Below are 19,889 nucleotides of genomic sequence, written 5' to 3' on the forward strand. Positions count from 1 at the left end.
AAAAAGAAAGAAGAGAAGCTGGTGGAGAAAAGAAATGAGAGGATTTGGAAAAAAATCTGCACAACTCGCACCTATTCAACCTGCCCCGCAATACCTGAACCCGCGTGGATATTGTTCATTGTGCTCGGGTGGTGGATTGGAATTTCCAAAACCCGCATGGTATGTGCAGGGTGGGTGGGGAAAAGGCCGATACCCGCCCCGCCTAACCCGCGCCCACCTTACTAAAAACGATGTGACTTATAATAAACATGAACTCATTTAATCCTCTTATGTTGAGTTTGTGTTGAATCATTGGGATTGAGATTTTATAGACAAAAATGATCATTTTAAACCAAATTGCAGAAAATAAACTGTTTGAGATTGTGTTTTTTAAAAATTACGATTTAAAAATGTTGATAGAAAACGCATAATTTTAAAAGTTGAACTACAGTTTTAAAAGTCAAAACCGTAATTTTGCCAAACGCTTAATTGTGTTTTTAAAAATCGGTATTTGTAAATCTCGCTTTTTAAAATCACAAACCTAATTCCAAACCTACTCTAATTATTTTAAAAAAACATTCACCCTTAGCCTTCCCTTTCAAAAAAAAAAAAAAAAGAGCGAAACCCTACTTTCCGCCGACCGGCCATTGTTTGTACACAACGCTGCTGTCTGCCATTCTCCGATGAGAAGTAGAAGATGAGAGTCACCCTTGGGAGAAGCAGATTGAGAGGTAAGGTCGCTTGGTCGTATAGGAATTTTATTGCTTCGAGCTTCCACGACTGCTTTGTTCTATTTCGCCATTGGAATTTCGACGGGCCCTTCCGTCCCACCTTCTGTTTCTCATACGGACGTCCACACCACCCTAGCCCCATTCTCCCCGACCTTAAGCTCCTCGCCTGCATAGTGTTTTAGTTGCCTTCAACGAGCGATACCCTCAATGTCAATCACCTTTGGGGTACGTTTTTCATGATTTTTTTTCCCTCCCTTTCACTCCAGCAATACCACAAACAGCGTTTAAGATTTTCTTTCACTCACTACCCTCAAAATTATATATTCTCTCAACTTGCATATATTTCTCGAATGAAATAGCAAACTTATGCATTCCTCAATCTAATTTTTCATTGCACAGCAATTTCAGTTTTCGGGCAAACGAACAAATTTGATTCAGAGGTTGAAAAATGAAGAAACATGACAACCCAATTGCCAGTTCAAGCAAAACCCAGTTCGAGGACAGTGATGTTGAACACGAATAGTCCTTTTTGGAATTGTGGGTATCCCTTTTTTTTTTTTTTCCAATTAAAACTGTTTAGGTTCAGTTATTGGAATTTTTCTGAACATTTGTCTGTTTGTAACGGTTAAAATTTGAAATTTTGATTGAAGAGTAGGAGGAGGAGGAGGAGGAGATAGAGCGCGAGCTCACAGATGTGACAACCGAAGAAATGCTAAAAGCGCGTTTAGACGGGTCACATTCAGTGTATAAAAAGCCAAATCAAGAAAAGAAATTTGGGCGGTTGAACAAGAATAGGTGATTATTGGCTTGTGGGTTTGGATAATTTTGTTTGTTTGGTTATGTTGGCTTAGTAGTTTTGGATAGTGTGTTGGAAGTGGCTGATTTTGTGGAATTGTGTGAAGGCCGTCAGAAGTGAGTAGCAAGAAGCCGGTGAGTAGGCTCAGAGAGGTGATACAAGCTCCCAAGAGGGTGAGTTTGATTGAGCTAATTTTGTTTTTCGTGAAATACTTTGTTGTTGGTTGTTTTCTAGAGGATATTGATAGGGTAGTGTTCAGTCTTTGTGTAATTGTTTTGCAGTTGAAACTGAATGAATGAGATTTGTTTTGTTTTGTAATTTATGAGTTTTGTGAATTGAGTATCTTTTTTCTTTAGTGTTTATTATATGTTTGGTTGCCAAGGGTTTATAGGAGAGTAACGGTGGAAAAGTTTATGAATTTATAGCAAGCAACTGCTGCTTTCTGTATAAGTTCTTTTATATTGATGTATGCCATTTTTTTTTTCAGGTCATACGTGACCCCCATTTTGAATCTTTATGTGGTACATTTGATGCGAAGCTGTGAGTCCGCTTATCTCTCTCTCTTTCTCTCTCTCTGTGCGTGTGACTTTTTTGGTTTTTGTTTAAGTATATGATTTTGGTTGTTTTCTACTTATAAAAGAAAAAGATTTTGGTTGTTTTCTTGGCATTTAATTCAATTCACCATATTTTGGATCACCATCTTCTTCTTCTTCTTCTTCATCTTTTGTGGGTCTGCTCAAAGTTTGTAAAACTATCTTGAAGCTACTTTACCTTATGTTTTACTAGAACAATAATCAGGTATCCCTCGAGTCTAAAGGAGTTAGTGAGAGCAAGTTTGCAGGACAGTGTAAACCTTGATATTTAGGTCGTGGCTTGTTCAAATGATAAAATATTGTTATCTCTTCTCTGGTTTGATAAAATATATATATGATAAAATATATATATATATATATATATGTCTGTGTGTGTGTGTGTGTGTGTGTGTGTGTGTGTGTTTCACATTCTCACAAATGTTATATTTTATGCTTTTCCAAGTGTAGGACTAAGTGAGTGCTTCTAATCTAGTATCTATTGAGAAATATATATATATATATATATATATATATATATATATATATATATATATATATATATGTGGGTTCAAATCCTCTCATCGTTTTTTTGTTCCTTTTCCAACCAATCCATTCTTGAGGTTTTGTCGTTTTTTTGTTCCTTTTCCAACCAATCCATTCTTGAGGCTGTAGTTAAAATTATCTGTTAGGAGGCTTTAAGTGATTGCCAACTATAAATATTGTAGATCATTTACATGTTAGTTGTTTTCTTCCCGCACTACTAAGTACAATTGTACATATTCCCATAGTTTCTTTAATTTTTTGTATACGCAATTTTTTTCATATGAATAATCTGCCGTCTATTGGATCTTACAGGTTTATGAGCAAATATAATTTTCTATTTAAGAAATATGATCCTGAGATAATTGAGGTAATCTATTCAATTTATGAAGTATGTGAAATCGGTGTTGAATTTATTGTACTTGTTTGTTTATTTTGCCTTTGTGAATTTATTGTGGATATAACAGGAAGAACAGAAGAAATTAGACAAATCCAAGGATCCATATGCCGTCAGTAGATTTAAAAGCAGCATATCTTGGATGGTAGGTGTCTTCCCTTTCTTGGATGGTAGGTGTCTTCCCTTTCGGAAAGAAATGTAATATTGATTCTAGTTGTTTATTTAACCATTGTTTTTTGGTAAGTGGCTCATGTGCTCGACAGGACTTGAATCCACCCATTACCCCATTCTTTTGGGTGGTGAAGTGCCATTTGACCTAAATGTCGTTGGCATGTTCTTTTATCTCACCATGCTATATGTTCCTCTAAATTTTTACTTCTTCCAGAAATATTGGTGCATTTACTTATTAACTTTCTTACTGTTGGTCACCTGCTGAAAGAGAGGCAATCTTCCTGCTGAAAAAGAGGTAAGCTTTTAAATTTATGATCTATTTAATTTTTTTTTTCTTCCAATTTATTCTCCTTCTGTGTTAACTTCTCTTCTGTACACTCTATTTTGGATATAACAGAAACTACGGAAGCAATTACAGAAATCGAATGATCCCGAAGTCAGTGGTGAATTAAAGAACCGCTTATCTTGGATTGTAAATGCTGGCCCTTTTGGAAAGAAATGTAACATTGATTCTGTTCATTTATCTTACTATGTTGTAAATTCCTCTCCATTTTGTTTTGTTTCTCTGGAAATACACAGTGTGTTTAAATATTAATTTTCTTCCCATGGCTCACCTTTTCAGGACAAGCAGTTAAAATCTGAGTCAAGTCGGCAAACTGAGGCAGCAATTCTGGCTGAGCACATGCAAGAAGAAAGAGAGAGAAGCAGCGAAGAAAGGGAAACAGCCATTTTATCTCTCCAAAAGTAATGTTATCCTCCTCCCTCTCTCTCTCTCTTTGTGACACCATTTGTCTATGCTTGTGGAGAGCATGTCCCATACGGAAGAAAAGCAAATTATCTATTGGTCTTAGCTTTGTTATAAGAGGACCTATATACCTGTGGAAATCTGGAATTAAAATAACAAGAAGCACTTAGCCTTGAATTACGTGGAGCTTAGTGCTACTTTTGTAGCCATTGCCTTATGTTGGTAATTCAAGCTTTTGAATCAAAGTTCTGACACTGAGTAATCTGAGCTTGTGTTCCTTATAACCAAGCAAAATAGTTCGTTGAGAATGCATATGAGTGGGATTTGGCAGTGTGGTGGTTTTGGTATAATGGCAGTGTGTGGCTTTGCACTAGTATTAATGGTGATGGTGAAGATGTGGTGCTGGTTTATATGTTTGTTGTTGTAAACTTATGTTTCCCCTTTTTTGGTTGTGCTTAACTACTTTCAAGGTGCATTGCCGTTCACATTCATTTCTATTGTCACTGTTTTTCATATTTGACCACTTCTAAGATGACGAATGGACAAGCTCACCTCACCATTGACTCGGTTCTTTTATTTGCAGGTGCACTTCGGCAGCAAAGGCTTATTGAGAAATATGAAAATCTCAAGGTATGGTTGTTTGTATGTTTGTTAGTTTTGTTCAATTGATTGGAGATCTCAAGGCATATATATTCAACTTTTGTTGTGATACAAAAAATTATAATGCGTGACAACTATTACTGCTTTTAGTTCTCACTAATAACATTTTTTTAATCTCAAAAAATTTGCTCAGGCATCTGGCAAGCTTGATGCCTTTATTGAGAAAAGAAGAAAGAAGAATGCTGCGAAGGACCACAGATACATGCCATATCGCAGGTCCAACGACGGTGAGCAGTAAAATTTATTGGTTTCCCAAGTTTTGTTTGCTTCAGAGGTTTATTTATATCTTGGTGGTAACATCTACACTTTGTGGGGGCAGTTGGGGTGACCTTTTCTTGGTCATCGCATGCTCCTTTTGGGAGTAGTACGTACTACTATTTATGATGTCACAGAAGAACATGAAAAAGGAGAAAGGAACTTGTCACTGCTATTTAGGTTTCATTTTGCTTCACAGTTTGATTTCTATAATCTCATGGAGTCATTTGTTGTTTGCATGTTGCTTTCAACCCCAAGCCCTCGTTTGCTTAGGGTGTGTTTGGCCTCACGATTTTGTGGACCAAACACACGTTTTAAAAAAAATTGCTAAAAGTATTTTGTTTGGAAGTGGATTTGAAAAAAAATGATATTTTAAAGAAGAAAAAGAAAAAGAAAAAAAAACATGTTTTCAAGCCACAAGTAAGGAAATTGAGTGATGATAGAGAGAACACTGGCGTGATGCATGCCCGTGTTTTCACGCCAGTGTTCTCTCTATCATCACTCAAGGAAGTTTAACATGATTTTAAAAGTCAAACCAATTTTATCATAAGTTTGTTAATTATGTTTTGAAATTACTTTTGTTTTTGAAAAACCCAGCGTTTTGAAATTGCTAAACCAAATAGAGAATTAGTCAAAGACAAATGAAAGTATTTTATTTGGCACGGCTGGGTCCTAGCAAGTCATGTGGGGGTCTTGACCGAGTTTTGGCAGGGTTTCGGCGGTGGCTCGGTGAAGTTCCGACGATGTCACGGTTGTGTCTGTCAATTTGTGAATAAGAAGTTCAAACTCAAAAAATGGTTTATGAAAATTAAATAAGTTTTCTCAGTCAAATTAAAAATATTTTTTGTCCAAACACCAAGGCAATACATAAAATATTTTTATAAATAATTCTATGCCCAAACAAATGGAGCAGAAATACTCGGTCATAATAAAAGACTTCGCTTAAACGTAAAGAGAGGATTAAAATAGAGAATTAAAATATTTAATCTTATTATCAAATTAATTAGATCATGAAGTTTCAATTGCATCAGGGTTTATTGTATAGTTTGCCGTAGATCTCAATCCTGCATAGTTTCCAAATCATTAAAAATCTCGTAGGCAGAATTTCTTAATAAAAAATAGTAGATACTCAAATTAAATTAAGACTTATTTTAGTTTGTAAAATATTATTCATATGAACAACAAACACCTACAAAATAACAATAATTTCATAGAACTATAATTATTTATTACGATTATATATAAGCCTCATTTTGTGAGTTTTTTTTTTTTTGTTGGGGTCAAAATCCAATCAATAATTCATGTCTAAATATTGTTTTTTTGGTGTCCAGGTAAATTGTAAATGCAACTAAAGCGAATTTTCATAATTGCAATTATCAGAGACTTTCTAAGCATTTTTTTTTTTAATTAAAAAAAATGGTTTACCGATGTTGGTCACTGCCCCGGCCCACTTAAACGCTAACGTACATGGCGTGGGGTGCATCTGAGCAGTAATAGAACATGCATCGATTCGAACCCACAACCTTGGACTCGCAAGGTAGTGGTTTGGTTCATATTATAGCAATTATGCACCGCCACATTCGGTTATAATTTGTTGACATGTGTAAGCATGCAATTGAAGTACACTCTCACATATTAAGTTATTAACACAAGTCAACGTGTTGTAAAATAATCAAAAAATTTTACTTTAGACCCTTGAATTACCGCGTGTTTTGAGAATGTCCACAAAGTTTAAAAACTCTCAATTTGAACCTGTCAACTTTCAATTGCAGTCAATTTAAACCCATCCGTTAGTTTTTAAACATTAAAAGAATTTTTTATAAAGTTCTAAATTTACCCTTAATTTTAAATTAATTTTTTTTTTAAAAAAAATGATAATGGTAAAATTGAGAGTTTTTAAAATTTAAAAAGTGTTTTTAAAATACGAGATAATTTAGGGGTCCTTTGTGAAATTTTCCAAAAAAAAAATTGTAAGCATATGATTACTTAAAACCGAAATGCCACATTTTCAGGATTAGGATTCCATATAATTTCATTAAAATTATATATTCTAATTTTTTTAAAAAAAAAACTTGAACTTTTAAGTTCCAAGATTTATGACGTAATTATTCAAAGGCAAGAATGGAATAAAGGGTAAGAAAGAGAAAGAGAAAATCATATGCCACCCTGCAATCTTCACAGCGGTACGTGGCTAGTCGTAAAGCGACGCGTGCCCCAACAATCACCGGCCCACCCGGTTAAAGCTGACCCAGCACCGCTACAGCCGGTCACCACTGTCTCACACTCTCACTCACTTCCCGCTCACTATAAATAGAAACCCTTTTGTGAGCTCACGGCCATGGCGGTTCCGTACGAATATCGAGACCCATTTCATCAGCAGAAGCTTCAAGGTTTTTTTTTTTTTTCTCTTACAAAGTTTGTTGCTTTTTCTTTTTCACTTTTGTTTTTTTTTATCTAATTTTGTTGCAGATTTTGACCTCTTTTGTCCTTTTTTTTACACTGCTTTGAATGAATTTTCTTGGACAGTGGGAAATAGACCGACATTTTCTTTGCTTTATAATGGGTTTGACTGTTTTTGACGAGAAAGATGAGTGGTTGGTTGCTGAGAAAAGAAAAGGAGAAAAAAAAAAAGCTTCGAGTTTATAACGTTTGGGACTCGGGAAAACCAGCAACCCCGCTTAAACCGAGACGGATGTAAAACAAATAAGGCTTTGTTTGATTTTTGGAAAGAATGGGGAAAATCAAAGGGACCATCTAGGGAAGTGGGTTAGTTTCCAATTTCTTCAGCATTTATGAAATGGGGTTTGTTAAAATGATTTTTTTTTTTTTTTTTTTTTTTTTTCACACCAACCAAGCGGAGTTTTTTAGGTAAATATAATGGCTTCCGGCCAAAAGAAGGTTAATATATAGTGCTGTGGAAAGTTTTGTTTTTGGAGATCATCATACTTTTGTGCACAGTATTGCATATGCTTTATGCTTATTTATATTGTCAATATATATAATTTTTTTTGTTCTCCTAATTTTGTGAGTAATTGTGCGTAATGATCTTGTTTAGAGATGGGAAGACCGAAGATGAGTTCATTTAATTGAAACCTGTGAATTTCGACGCATGTTTATATCATTTGGTACTTGGTCGTTATGCAATATGCACGTAGAGAAGAGCTGTGCCTTTTGTTGTCCAATGCGTATGGTTCTTTGTAAATCTGTTTTCGATGTTTTATGTTCATTGTATTTCGCTAATCCGTTGTTATTCTTGTTCTATTTTGGTGGGTAGTTCTTAGATTTGGGCTTTAGCTTTTTCTTTATTTACTTTACTGTTTGTTTTCAACTCGTCTCCATGTTCTCAACTTCTTGTTCCTGTTTCTGCTCCATCTATATTTCTGGGTATCCCACTCTATTTTTTTTTTCTTTATTGGCCAAAGTAGATATCCTACTATATTATTATTATTATTATTATTATTCCTTTTTCTGGTCAAATACACAACAAAACAAGAAGCAAAAACAAAAAGTGGCCAAAAGCCGAAACAGGGGGGATAGACTCAAGGGGATTTAGATTACTAATAGAAACAACAACTACGGAGTAGAGGTGGAAATGATTCCACAAGATAAGGTGGAGACAGCCCAGCTAGTAAGATTATGTGTAGGCCACTTTGCATTGCGATTAATTTTGAGGATAGAACAAAGGGGAACTTTTGTTTGAGGAGGAGGATATCTTTGATGATTGACTCTATGCGCCAAGCTCCAGGGAGATTTTTGTTTGATATCCGACACATTCCCTGTGGGTGGGGTGGGGTGGGGTGGGGTGGGGTTGAGACTTTTTTCCTTGGACTTTTAAGAACTATTTTCCCTAATACTATACTGGAGCCAAGAAACAAAGAAACTTAAAGAGATTCTTGTAATCTAAATTAGGTTGATTCCATTGTAGTTATCTTGAATGATCCACGGATTCACACAAATGTACACACACACATTCTCTTTGGTGTGAGAGCTGACATAACTATCTATGTGCTTGTTGTGCATGTGTTTCCTGCTTGTAGGTATTCTTCTCTGAGGGTTCATCTGTAATTTCCATATAGCCTTTGATTCTCATCGGAAAGGCTATTAGGGAATAGGGATGGCTCTAGAGACCTTTGTGGATTCCAACTTTCAAATGGCAGCACAATCTCTGGCATCGACTTGGCCGACTGGGGGCTTTGTGGGGTCCTCAAGTTCTGATAGCTTGCCACCAAAAGATGATCACTACCAGGCTGTGGTAGCTTCCCTCTTGAATGCATCTTCTGGAAACTTGCCAAATACTGCATCTATGATTGCACATATGAATTTAGATAGGGTCTCAGGGGAAATGAATCTGACTGCCTTAAATAATTCAACAAATGGCCTGAGTGGTAGGCCAAGTTCCTTAGTCACAAATTCCAAACCAGCACTTTCAAAGGGTCCTCATTTGCATAGAAATTCCGTTAGCAACACGGATTCTTACCTAGAGTTGCCCACATCTCCTGCATCATTCTCCTCCCGTAACCTAAGCTCAAGCTCTTCAGTTCTTGACGGTTCCTCCATTGCACAGCATACATCCTATTTAGACACAAACTGTGTACAAGTTCATAAAAGGAAACATCAGCAAAAGGTTGCGGAAATGCATAAAAATTCACTTCTAAATGGCACAAAGCAGGACAACCGCACGCCAACGCAGATGCATAAGAAACCTAGATTAGACATCCAGCAAGAGGCTATTATGCACCAACATATTCTTCAGCAGCTACTGCAGAATTCAGATTCAGCACAATTGCGAGGACATGTACCCCAACTACAAGCACTGTTTCAGCAGCATCAGTTTCAAAACCAGAAGTGGCAAAAGATTTTGCAGTCTATTGCACAGTATCAGGGAGTTGACATGCAGCAGCAGCAGCAACAACAGCAAATGAGGCAGCACCTGCAACAGCAAGCCCTGCATCAAGTACCTGCTATGCACCCATCTAATGAAGGCATCTGTTCACGCCGGTTAATGCAGCAAATATATCATCTGCGGCAACGACCAGCTGTGAGTTGCTGGTTTAATTGACAAATTAATGTTATTTGTTATTATTATATCATCCCTGCACTCAGTGATACAGCTTTAAGTTGGTCTAACCCTTCTTTCTTTTTTGGTCTCTATAGGACAATGGTATTTCTTATTGGAGGAAATTTATCGCCGAGTATTATGCTCCCTGTGCTAGGAGAAGATGGTGTTTTTCTTTGTATGATAAAGTTGGACACCATGCCTTTAGTATGATTCCCCAGACAGCTATGGTCAGTACTCATCCTGCTGATCCTTTTTTTTATTTGACCATAATTCCAATTTCGTAAAATATTTCTTCTACAATTGAATTTTTGTAGAAGAAATACTTTGAGCATAACTCTTGAGCGACTGAATACCCCTTCTGCAATGAAAGAGAAATTATTTTTATTGTATAAGTGAATTATTTTGTACTTGTGGCTTCAGATAGATGGGCATACACTGTTCAAATACTCATCTTTAATGCATTCCTTGACATGATTTCTTGTTTGTTTCTGGTTCTTAATCTTCCCATGTTGCCTTCAATGTTTTGTTGATTGCTTAGTAAAATGGTAATTGTTTGTTGTTTCTTTTTAAAGGATGCATGGCAATGCAACATATGTGGTTGTGAATCAGGAAGGGGGTTTGGTAAGGAAAACAAAGTTCTTCTTCCCTGCTTTGATTATCTTAATCTGTTGATTGCATATAACTTCTTTCTACATTTTGTTGCTTGGCAGAGGTGACTTCTGAATTACTTCCTAGGCTCAATAAAATGACATTTGACAGTGTGATGGATGAACTATTGTTTCTCGATTTACCACATGAGCGTAGATTCCCTTCTGGATTAATGATGTTGGAATATGAAAAAGCAGTTCAAGAGAGTGTCTATGAGAAACTTCGTGTTGTTCGTGAGGGTCATCTACGCATTATTTACACCCATGATTTGAAGGTGAGAAGGCCCCTTCATATTAAGTTGTTGGGTTGATGCATATCTATTGTTCATGTTGATCATGTTCACTGCAAAATCTTATGCATTATGATGATATTTACATACTTTTTCTTTTCTTTTCTAGATATTGTCCTGGGAATTTTGTTCACGACATCATGAAGAACTTTTGCCTCGAACTTTCCTTGCATCTCAGGTAATGAGTCTTTATTGTGCTCTGTATTTTGTTTATGGTTGTTGAGTTATTCTTCTTGGTGTTCGAATCTTTCATATGATCCATTGCTTATTCTTCACATTCATACCTGAGGATTTTTATGATCTTGCTGTGTGTAACCATACTATAAATCTTTGACTCATGCCTGGTTGCAGGTTAATCAGTTGGTTCATGCTGCACGGATGCATAAAAGCACTGATGGTGGAAGTGTGTCTGTTGTGGTGGCACCAGAGGATTTACAAGCAAATTGTGATACGTAAGAAATCATTGGCAGATATATTTTATGCAATAAATTGTCAACCTATTCAGTTTTGTATCTCATTCATTGTGCCCCTAGTTGAAGGACATATTGAGTATTCAACGTCATTCTAGTTGATCAAGAAATTTATGGATTAGGAACAAAAATTTGGTGTTTTGAAAATTGTCCATGACTGTATTTTCCTGCCTTAAATTCAAATAAAGGGATATCATGTGTCAAAAGAAAAAGAAAAAACGTATTTTCTTTATTTAGGTACATATATTTATGCTTCTCGGAACTGCCATGGGCAAGGTTTACTCTTTATTGTAATAAAAAAAGAGTAGAACACGGTATTGGATTTGTTACCCAATAATAAAAGAAAATAGTGTCACTTCCTGAAATTTTAATAATGACTATGCTTTAACTCATTAAAGCCTTAATTTAAACAAATTAAGCCATCATTTGCAGGTGATATCTCAAAGGCCCCTTAGATATATGTGAATGAAAATCTTTCTTGTGAGCTGCTATATTTCATGCCTCTTTTCGAGTCCCCAGCCTTTTGTGGTAATCCAGAGCTCGTTGAATGAGAGAATGTCATGCTTGGAAGGTGTTATTAGTGCATTGACTAAAAGTTCTCTGTATTCAGTTTGATCTGCTTATAAACGAATATGGCCCACATAACCTTTTGAAATTTATGGTTTTAACAGAACAGCAGGACCAAATATGTTTGCTTTGTATTATTGTAAGCTCAAAGATATATGTGCTGCTCTAGGTATACTAGAAAAGTTGAGCTTTGGGAAGACAAGACCATATGAAGCAGTTATTATTTATTCCCTCTTCCACTTTAAAAGGTAGAAGGTAAATTCAGTATAATTCATGAGTTGATCTTGTCTTGATCATTTATCTTACTGTAGGTTCCTGGTGGCTGGAAGTCAACTTGCAAGAACTTTGGACCTACAGCTGGTTGATGACTTTGGCTTTGCCAAAAGATATACCCGGTGCTTGCAGGTACATCTTAACAATTTACTTTGTTTGAGTTTGAAACTAATATCGAATATTTTGATTAAATACCCATTATAATTGTTTAACAGATTGCTGAGATTGTCAACATTATGAAAGATTTAATGACTTTCTCCCGGAATAATAACATGGGACCAATAGGTAAGTAGCGTCTTAGATGTGTGCAGTTAATGGCGTGCAATACTATCTCCACTCTTGCTTATTTTGGGTTTGGGTTTTCAATATGGTTTACCAATGTCTTAGGTTTTTTGTCTTGAATGGTGCTTGCTTGTCACTAGTAACAATTGATGATATTAATGCTTACGGGCAATACTTTCTCCACTCTTGCTTATTTTGGGTTTGGGTTTTCAATATGGTTTACCAATGTCTTAGGTTTTTTCTCTTCAATGGTGCTTGCTTGTCACTAGTAATAATTGATGATATTAATGCTTACCTTTTGGATTCACTTAGATATTTGATGTGTAGAGCATAATAGATAAATTGGTATTTAAGAGCTTCAGAATTGGTCTTGCCTGCAGTTTGTTTTTAATACATTCTCATAGCTTCTAGCCATAAACCTTCACTTCTATTATAGTGGTTGCTTCATTTTATTTTATTTTTTAACATATAAGGGTTAATTGTAGCTATCCTCCTTAAGCTATGGGGTGATCCAGAATGTCCTTGCTAATCTACAAATTTCTGCAATTAATATCTTATTTTGAGATTAATTTGCAATGTTCAATTCAGCATCCATATCAGTGTCAAAATTAACATATTAGGGGCCAAATGGGTGGTGGGTGCACTAATCTATCAAGATTAATAGATTAGTGTATATTAATTTGCAATGTTATTCATCAAAAAAAATATGCAATGTCTGTTCCACCTCCTCCCATTATTCTATATATGTGGACACTGATTTGGATGGAGGATGGAGATTGCAAATTAATCTCAAAATTAGGATGTTGATTGGAAACATTTGTAGTTTAGGGGCAGATATGAGCCCATAATTTAGAGTGGATAGCTTTAGTTAATCCTAGTTATAATATCTGATACCATTGCTCATTTGTAGAGAGCTTGAAGAATTATTCCCAAGAAATCACCACAATGAAGCTTCGGAAAGAGGGATTAGAAGAAAAGGAGGGTGTTGGGAGTGCTCAAGGTCTGCCAACTGACAAGGATAAGGTGATTGCTGCATCCACTGCTCCTGGGAGCAACGTAAATGAAAGTCTAGTTATGACCAATGGTGTACATTTGACTAGCTCAGAACAGGGGGCATTGGTGCTTCCAGATTATTATCACAAATTGCTGAGACAGAACTCATTGACCTATGATGTGGGTGAAGTGAAGCAGCAGAGTTATTCTCCTTATGTGTCCAACCAGGGTGCACCTTTTAAACCATATAAAGGTCCTAAAACCTCAAGTTCAGGGCTAATCCAAAACTCACGAATGGACGGTTTGTCAAGTTCTCATTCCTTGGAAGGCAGCCAGAATAAACCGGACCAGGCAATCCAAAAGATACTGCAGGAGATGGTCAACAACAGCAGAAAAGTGAATGGGACAGCTGGGGACAGAGTTATCCGTGAGGTTGGCAAGAGTACTGTTGTTGACTTGCCTACAAGAGGCAAGGAAATAGATATTGTTCGAAATGTGTTAAGTTCTGGGAGCGTCGCAGCGGTTGGGGTTGGGGCTGTCCCAAGAAATGCATTGGGTGGTACTGCCGGGAGGATCAGCAGCTCAGGAACTGTCTTTAATAGAGAGTCCTCTGAGTTTTGTGTCAATAACAGCTACATGAAGAAGAGAGAACCTGATGTCCTGGAGAAGCTTCATCTGCCCGAGGGGCTTCTGAATATGATTCATGGTTGTCATCAAAATGGAGACTATAGTGGTAACAGTGATGATATGTGCTATGGATGGAAGGCCTGACAATTTTGGGTTACTTGTTTTAGTGGATTTGACACGATGTTGGGAAGTAGTTAGCATCGAGTTTGTACAGTTCTGCAGCATTTTTTTGTTCTGCCCTTTTACTAATATTACATGAAGTGAAGAACATACATTATTAATTGCTTTTTGAGTACAATGCTACAAGAAGTTGTTAGCTTGTAGCTTGTTCAGTGTCATACAAGTGTAAACTGATATCCTTACAATCTTGAATAGCATTGACAGCCAGGTGATATTGTACTAAATAGCTTGAATTTATACTGGATCTTCTGTTGTGTAATGTAGTGATGGATTTGATTAGATAATTACTCAAATCCTACATCATATAGGCTCTGTAAAAAAGGGGACAGCCTAATTTAGATTACATCCTTTAATAGCATCTCCAACAATAAGAGTTATTTTAACTACTCAAAAACTCATCTCTTTTTTTTTACTTGCTCATTTTTTAATATAAATTCTCTGGTAGTTGACAAGTTATTCTCTTTAATTAAACATTTTTAATAAAGAGAAAGGAGAGAAAGAGGAAAAATAAAGACGAGAAAATAATAAAAAAATCTTAAAAGTTGCTGTAGTAGATTTTCTATTTGAAAATTCACAATAACAAATTCTTAAAAAAATTTCATTTTAGATGGTCTGCTGGAGGATGAAAACAACACATAATTAACTTAAAACAAACACATGTTTGAAGGCCATCTCATACATTGGCATTGCATTAAAGACCTCTTCACTGAATTATAGTCTCTGAGCCAAAAGTTCTATGTTCAAAAGGCAAAAGCAAGTTCCATTTAGGCATTTCACAAGTACAATCCCAAAAGTGCAAAAAGTAGAAACCGAAAATGAACAAATAAACAGCAGGTCAAGGAGAAAAGCAGTTACAATTTAATTGCTTTTACAGCACTCGAATGTCAACTACTGATTACCCAAAATTCTAATACAGAACACCTTTCGAGACATTTCAGAGCACATCTTCACACTTTCGACCAAACCAATAGAAAACATAAAAAAAAAAAATACACATGGCCTGGCTTACATACAAACTCTAGGATTAGAAAAACCATCTAATATTTGTAGAACTCTCTCTACCTCTTATAATACACAGCTTCCTACCTACAGAGGCTTAACTGCAACTCAAAAACGCTTTAGCCTCTCTTTAAATTCACTTGGGTATATAACTACAGAGTCTAAACAGAGACCACCTTTGGTATGTGTGCAATCAATCTGGGTCATAGAGAATTTAATTTTGGTTGTTAAATTGGGGTTATCCACAACAAAATCCCCAACGTGGTAGTAGTTCCATTTTCCAGTCTCACTAACAAAGCACTTCGATGCAGCATGCTGACCATCTGAAGTCCATAGCTGAAACTGCACTGGCTTTATATCCCATCCATGAACGTGCTCGGTAGTACAGATTCGACGACCAAACCTCTTGGATGCCCGTCCCAGCTGCAGCCTGAAGAATAGGCTGTATGTGCCCATTGGAAATGGGAACTCTACCTCCCCATCAACTTCAAACCACCAAATTTGCTGGAGGTATGCAACAGTGCAGAATCTACATGCAAGGAACAGGAACTTCAAATCAATTCCAGTACTTTATTACACTATGTATGTATAGAAATAAAGCAGTCCGGTTATACAACCACAATGAGAGCACCAACAGATGAATGCTTTCCAGTTCTTCAATCTAAACAAACCCAAGCATCCCTTGAGCATCAGAAGATATGCAAGTTACTCTAAGATTGAAAGTTAGGGGAAAATGTTCAGAAATCGAGGCCATGTCATTCACCATCATAAGCGTGGCAAATTATGCTGCAAACAAGTGAAAGAAATTCAACCCTTTCCACTTCAAGAAACAACAAAAGCCTTTTAACTTCTCAAAGCTTTTCTAATCAATATAAAGAATCACAGTCAAAAAAATAATATCAATTTTAATTTTAAGATAAAACTAGTTGTTGCTGATATTTTCTCCTTGGATTCCTTTTTCTCCTTCAACCATTTCCAATTCAAGAAACAACAAAAGCTTTTTAACTTCTCAAAGCTTTTCTAATCACTATAAAGAATCACAGTCAAGCCAATATATATGTATATATATAAACCAGTTGTTGCTAATACTTTCTTCTAGATTCCTTCTTCTCCTATAATCTGAGCTCGGAGAAGAAAGAGATAAGAGGGCTCTACAGAAAATGTGGGTCAGAAAAAGCACTATCTTTCCTTTTTTTTATTAGTTTCCTTGCATATGTACAAGATTGAATCCATTCAATTTCTAAAAAAGGATTACTAATCCTCAACTTTTCGATGAATCTTTTATCAGTGGATGTCAATGACCTAGTTTTCTCATCTTTTCAACCTCGGTTACGCCCTTGCACTTTTATTAGTAGTTGAAAGGCTACAAATCTCTACTTTCAGGTCAACCCAGCAACATGCAAGAAAAGTAAAAAGGGAAAGAGGGGAAAAATAATATTCCATTTGAGTCTCTAATAAGGCTTTGAAACTCTGATTGGCGAAGTCTAATTTCATATACAAGAAATCAATTTGTTTCCCTGAATCCTTAACAGTATGTTGTTCTTATTTATTTTTCCTTATAGCTTGTTTGTAATCCTCTTCAATACTAATCATATAAGCAGTCCCCGCTATGTATTCTGATTCTCACACAAGTGTCTGTTTCTCTGATGGGTCTGTGAAATTTAAGTCGTGCCCTTTGTATGATACAAAGGGCATACAAAGGGCACAAATGATACAAAAAAAAGTGCCCTTTGTAACATTTATGCTAAGATATCATTTCAATCTGGTTTGAAGGCTCATCTCTACGAGTTTCATTAGTAAGATACGCGTGTTTCTAGTACTTCTACTCTTTTGGTTTTAGTTACGGAGTCGGCTCCTATTTGCAATTACTTAGATCTGTTAGTGGTGAGTGAAATTACTTCTTAACTTTAGCCCAGTTTGGGAGCTGATACTTGTTCCCCACTTCATCATTTTCTCCTAGATCTTGGCTTAGAACTAAATTGACATAAGAACTTGTTTCTTTTTTAAGTTCTAATCAGATTGGGCAATAAATTGGATAAGTTTCTTGTCCCGGTTCCTTTTTGACTTGATTCCATGAGTTCAAACCACAAGGTACTTGTTTAATTTGAAACACTTGTTTACACTTATATAGCCTTGAGGTTAATTATGAAACCGTTGGGTCACTGAATTAAATCTTATAAAATCAGTTATTGGGGGAGACTAATATTGAGTTCAAGGATATGATTATCATGTTAATACCAATTAGAGCTGCCTTAAACATTAAGATCTTCCCAATAAACTGAATGGAATAGGACTTCCTTCAAATGACCTGTATTTAACAAAAACTTGCTATTGTACACAACATAGCTTTTCTCTCTAAAAATCCAATCCAATTTTTTTTCCCTTGAAAATAAACTGAGAGGTAAGATGGTAAATAACAAAGTGCAGCGCATAAACTTGCTCCCGAGCAAATCAAGTCATTATGAAACCAAATACATATATCACAGTAAGTTCAGAAATTTCAATTGTAATAGATTAAAAAAATAACAAAAAACCTACTTTGACAAATTCCAGCAAGGGAATTCCCCGAACCGTTGGGAGTTTCCATCATCGATCTAAAAGATACATAACAAGTAACATACAATCTTTCCCATTTCCATTGAAAATCGACACAAAAGTTAAAAAAATGAGCCTGAATCTCACCTAGATTCATCAGTTGGGATGTGATTCCAATATCTTCGATCATCGATCCCTGTGATCGCTAACCCCTTTGAGGCAATCGACATACAGACACCACCCGTACTTTTATGCAGCCAAACTTTCTGCAAAAAGCCCAATTTCATATAAGTCAGGAACAGATCCAAATCAAGAAAATCAAATAACATGAACGACCAGACTCCTGTTTGGCCACAGAAAAAGCAGAAGAGAAGAAAAGAAAGACCTTTTTCCGTTTTATTACAACAACAATCATTTCCAATCAAGTCAGATAGAAAAATTTCTGGTCCGAAATAATGAAAAACCAGTATCTGAAAAAAAAAAAAAAATTAAAAAAATTGATTTCTCTTTCCTTTTCACAAATTTTTTCAGAATCCAAACAGGAAATGAATCCAAAAAATTTATGTTCGTTCCCACGTTTAAAAGAGTACAAGTCTCTTAAATGAATCCCGATACATACAACCCGATCAAACTCGAAACAAATTTTCAATCTTACGACTTAAAGCCGTACTAATTTCCCAACAAACGAAAACCCACCCCAACAAATCAAAAACAATTGCTTAAAATTGGACTTTTATCTTTTAATTTTTCCAAATTTTCTCAGCACACAAACAGAAACAACAAGAAAGAACAATACCTTAGTACCCCCATCCAAACTATTAGCCCGACAAAGCCTCGCATAAATCTCTCGCTTACCCAAATTTCCCGGCAACTCACCCAACACTTCCCGCACAAGAGCTTCATAATTCGACGGCAACTTCGATTCCCACACGAAATCTGCCAAGGAAGCCCCGCGAAAGGCCCGATTCAGCCTCGCCAATTTGCAAATCTCCAGGGGGTCCAAGTTGACCAGAAGCAGGGCCACACAGCTCTCTGGTAAGTCCCCTAAACTGGGTTTTGCTTGCAAAGCCAGAGACCCATTAGACCCATTAGAGCCAAGAGACCCTATTGGCCCTAAAAACAAAACAGAGAAACTGGCACCCATGAAACAGAGCAGAGAGCAGAGAGCAGAGACAGAGAGAGAGAGAGAGAAACAGGGAGAAAAGGATGATTCGCTAAAAATATCGAGTTCTTGATAAAAGGGATTCAGAGAAGCCAAGAGAGAAAGGGGTGGTGGTGTGGCGTGGCGACATGGAGTATTTTAGGAAGGACGCGTAACAGTTATGGGGGTTTTGTTTGTTTTGGTGGTTTTGTTTGTTTCCCGAGAAACAGAGGGTAGACAGCCGATAATGATTTGGACGGAAAGCAGAGGATGAGGTGGTTGTAGGTAATGGAGCTTTGGATTAAAATATAACCAATAAATGTAAGGATTTAGGAAGAAGATTCTGCCTTTAGATTGTTGGATTGGACTTTTGAAAGAATTTGGAAGATGAATGATGCATATTCCAAATTTTTTTTAAAAAATATTGTGTTATTATCTTATAAAATTTATTAGTTTAAAAAATGTGTTATCCAAAGATTATGACAATCATTTGGAAACCAAGAAAATTTGGAAAGTGTAAAATGTAAATCTAATCTGTGGATGCTGACTTGTAAGAAGATCTGAAAAAGTGGTCCATTTAGTTAATGGTTTTAGACTTTTTTTTCTTTTTAAGGAAATTTACAAAATTAGTTTCTTGAGTTTAAGATTGTCACAAATACTTTATAGATTTTAAAAGGATAAATGTTATGGATACTAACATAAATCTTTTACTAAAAAATCGGTATTAAAATAATGTGGAGCTTATTTATTGATTCTCGAATAATTTTTCGATTCTCTGTAATGACTAAGCTTCACATCATCTAAATAAAAAATTTAATATCCTTAATATTTATCTTTTAAAAGTCATAACTATGTGTAACATGTAGGTGTAAGAAATAACAAATTTGGTATAAATTTCGGTTATTTTTTTTCGTAAGGGTCATTATAAAAGTACATATTTACCCTAAAAAAATTTATATAAAAAAAGAGTGCTGGGTGGC

The 19,889-nt window shown here is 35.9% G+C and overlaps 2 protein-coding genes and 1 pseudogene across 6 annotated transcripts; 2 read left to right on the top strand and 1 right to left on the bottom strand.

Moving 5' to 3' along the window:
- Positions 1-592: 592 nt before the first annotated feature.
- On the top strand, positions 593-5,042 carry LOC132174358 (uncharacterized; annotated as a pseudogene). The gene is made up of 12 exons (XR_015911721.1): positions 593-935; positions 1,110-1,251; positions 1,363-1,505; positions 1,613-1,679; positions 1,994-2,046; positions 2,934-2,988; positions 3,086-3,160; positions 3,455-3,481; positions 3,584-3,658; positions 3,809-3,930; positions 4,515-4,561; positions 4,725-5,042. The product of XR_015911721.1 is annotated as an uncharacterized LOC132174358 (transcript).
- A 2,122-nt stretch (positions 5,043-7,164) lies between these two features.
- Positions 7,165-14,475, top strand: LOC132175363 (putative transcriptional regulator SLK3). 4 transcript variants are annotated; one of them, XM_088514905.1, is made up of 11 exons: positions 7,165-7,236; positions 8,884-9,884; positions 10,001-10,132; positions 10,478-10,526; positions 10,616-10,827; positions 10,952-11,020; positions 11,194-11,294; positions 11,984-12,127; positions 12,191-12,284; positions 12,368-12,437; positions 13,345-14,475. In XM_088514905.1, the coding sequence occupies exons 2-11, from the start codon at positions 8,961-8,963 to the stop codon at positions 14,196-14,198; spliced, it is 2,649 nt and encodes an 882-aa protein (XP_088371031.1). In that variant the 5' UTR covers positions 7,165-7,236; positions 8,884-8,960; the 3' UTR covers positions 14,199-14,475. The 4 variants fall into 4 exon arrangements, with proteins under 4 accessions (XP_088371031.1, XP_059443276.2, XP_059443275.2 ...); XM_059587293.2 differs by lacking the exon at positions 11,984-12,127; XM_059587292.2 differs by lacking the exons at positions 7,165-7,236; positions 11,984-12,127 and adding an exon at positions 7,533-7,612.
- Positions 14,476-15,067: 592 nt separating this feature from the next.
- LOC132175299 (F-box protein PP2-A12) lies at positions 15,068-19,244 on the bottom strand. The gene is made up of 3 exons (XM_059587188.2): positions 18,565-19,244; positions 17,916-18,034; positions 15,068-15,762 (listed from the first exon to the last, which is right to left on the bottom strand). The coding sequence occupies exons 1-3, from the start codon at positions 18,910-18,912 to the stop codon at positions 15,342-15,344; spliced, it is 888 nt and encodes a 295-aa protein (XP_059443171.2). The 5' UTR covers positions 18,913-19,244; the 3' UTR covers positions 15,068-15,341.
- Positions 19,245-19,889: the final 645 nt, after the last annotated feature.

This window comes from Corylus avellana, chromosome 3 (genome assembly GCF_965113065.1).
Source record: "Corylus avellana chromosome 3, dhCorAvel1.hap1.2, whole genome shotgun sequence".
Classification (NCBI taxonomy): domain Eukaryota; kingdom Viridiplantae; phylum Streptophyta; class Magnoliopsida; order Fagales; family Betulaceae; genus Corylus; species Corylus avellana.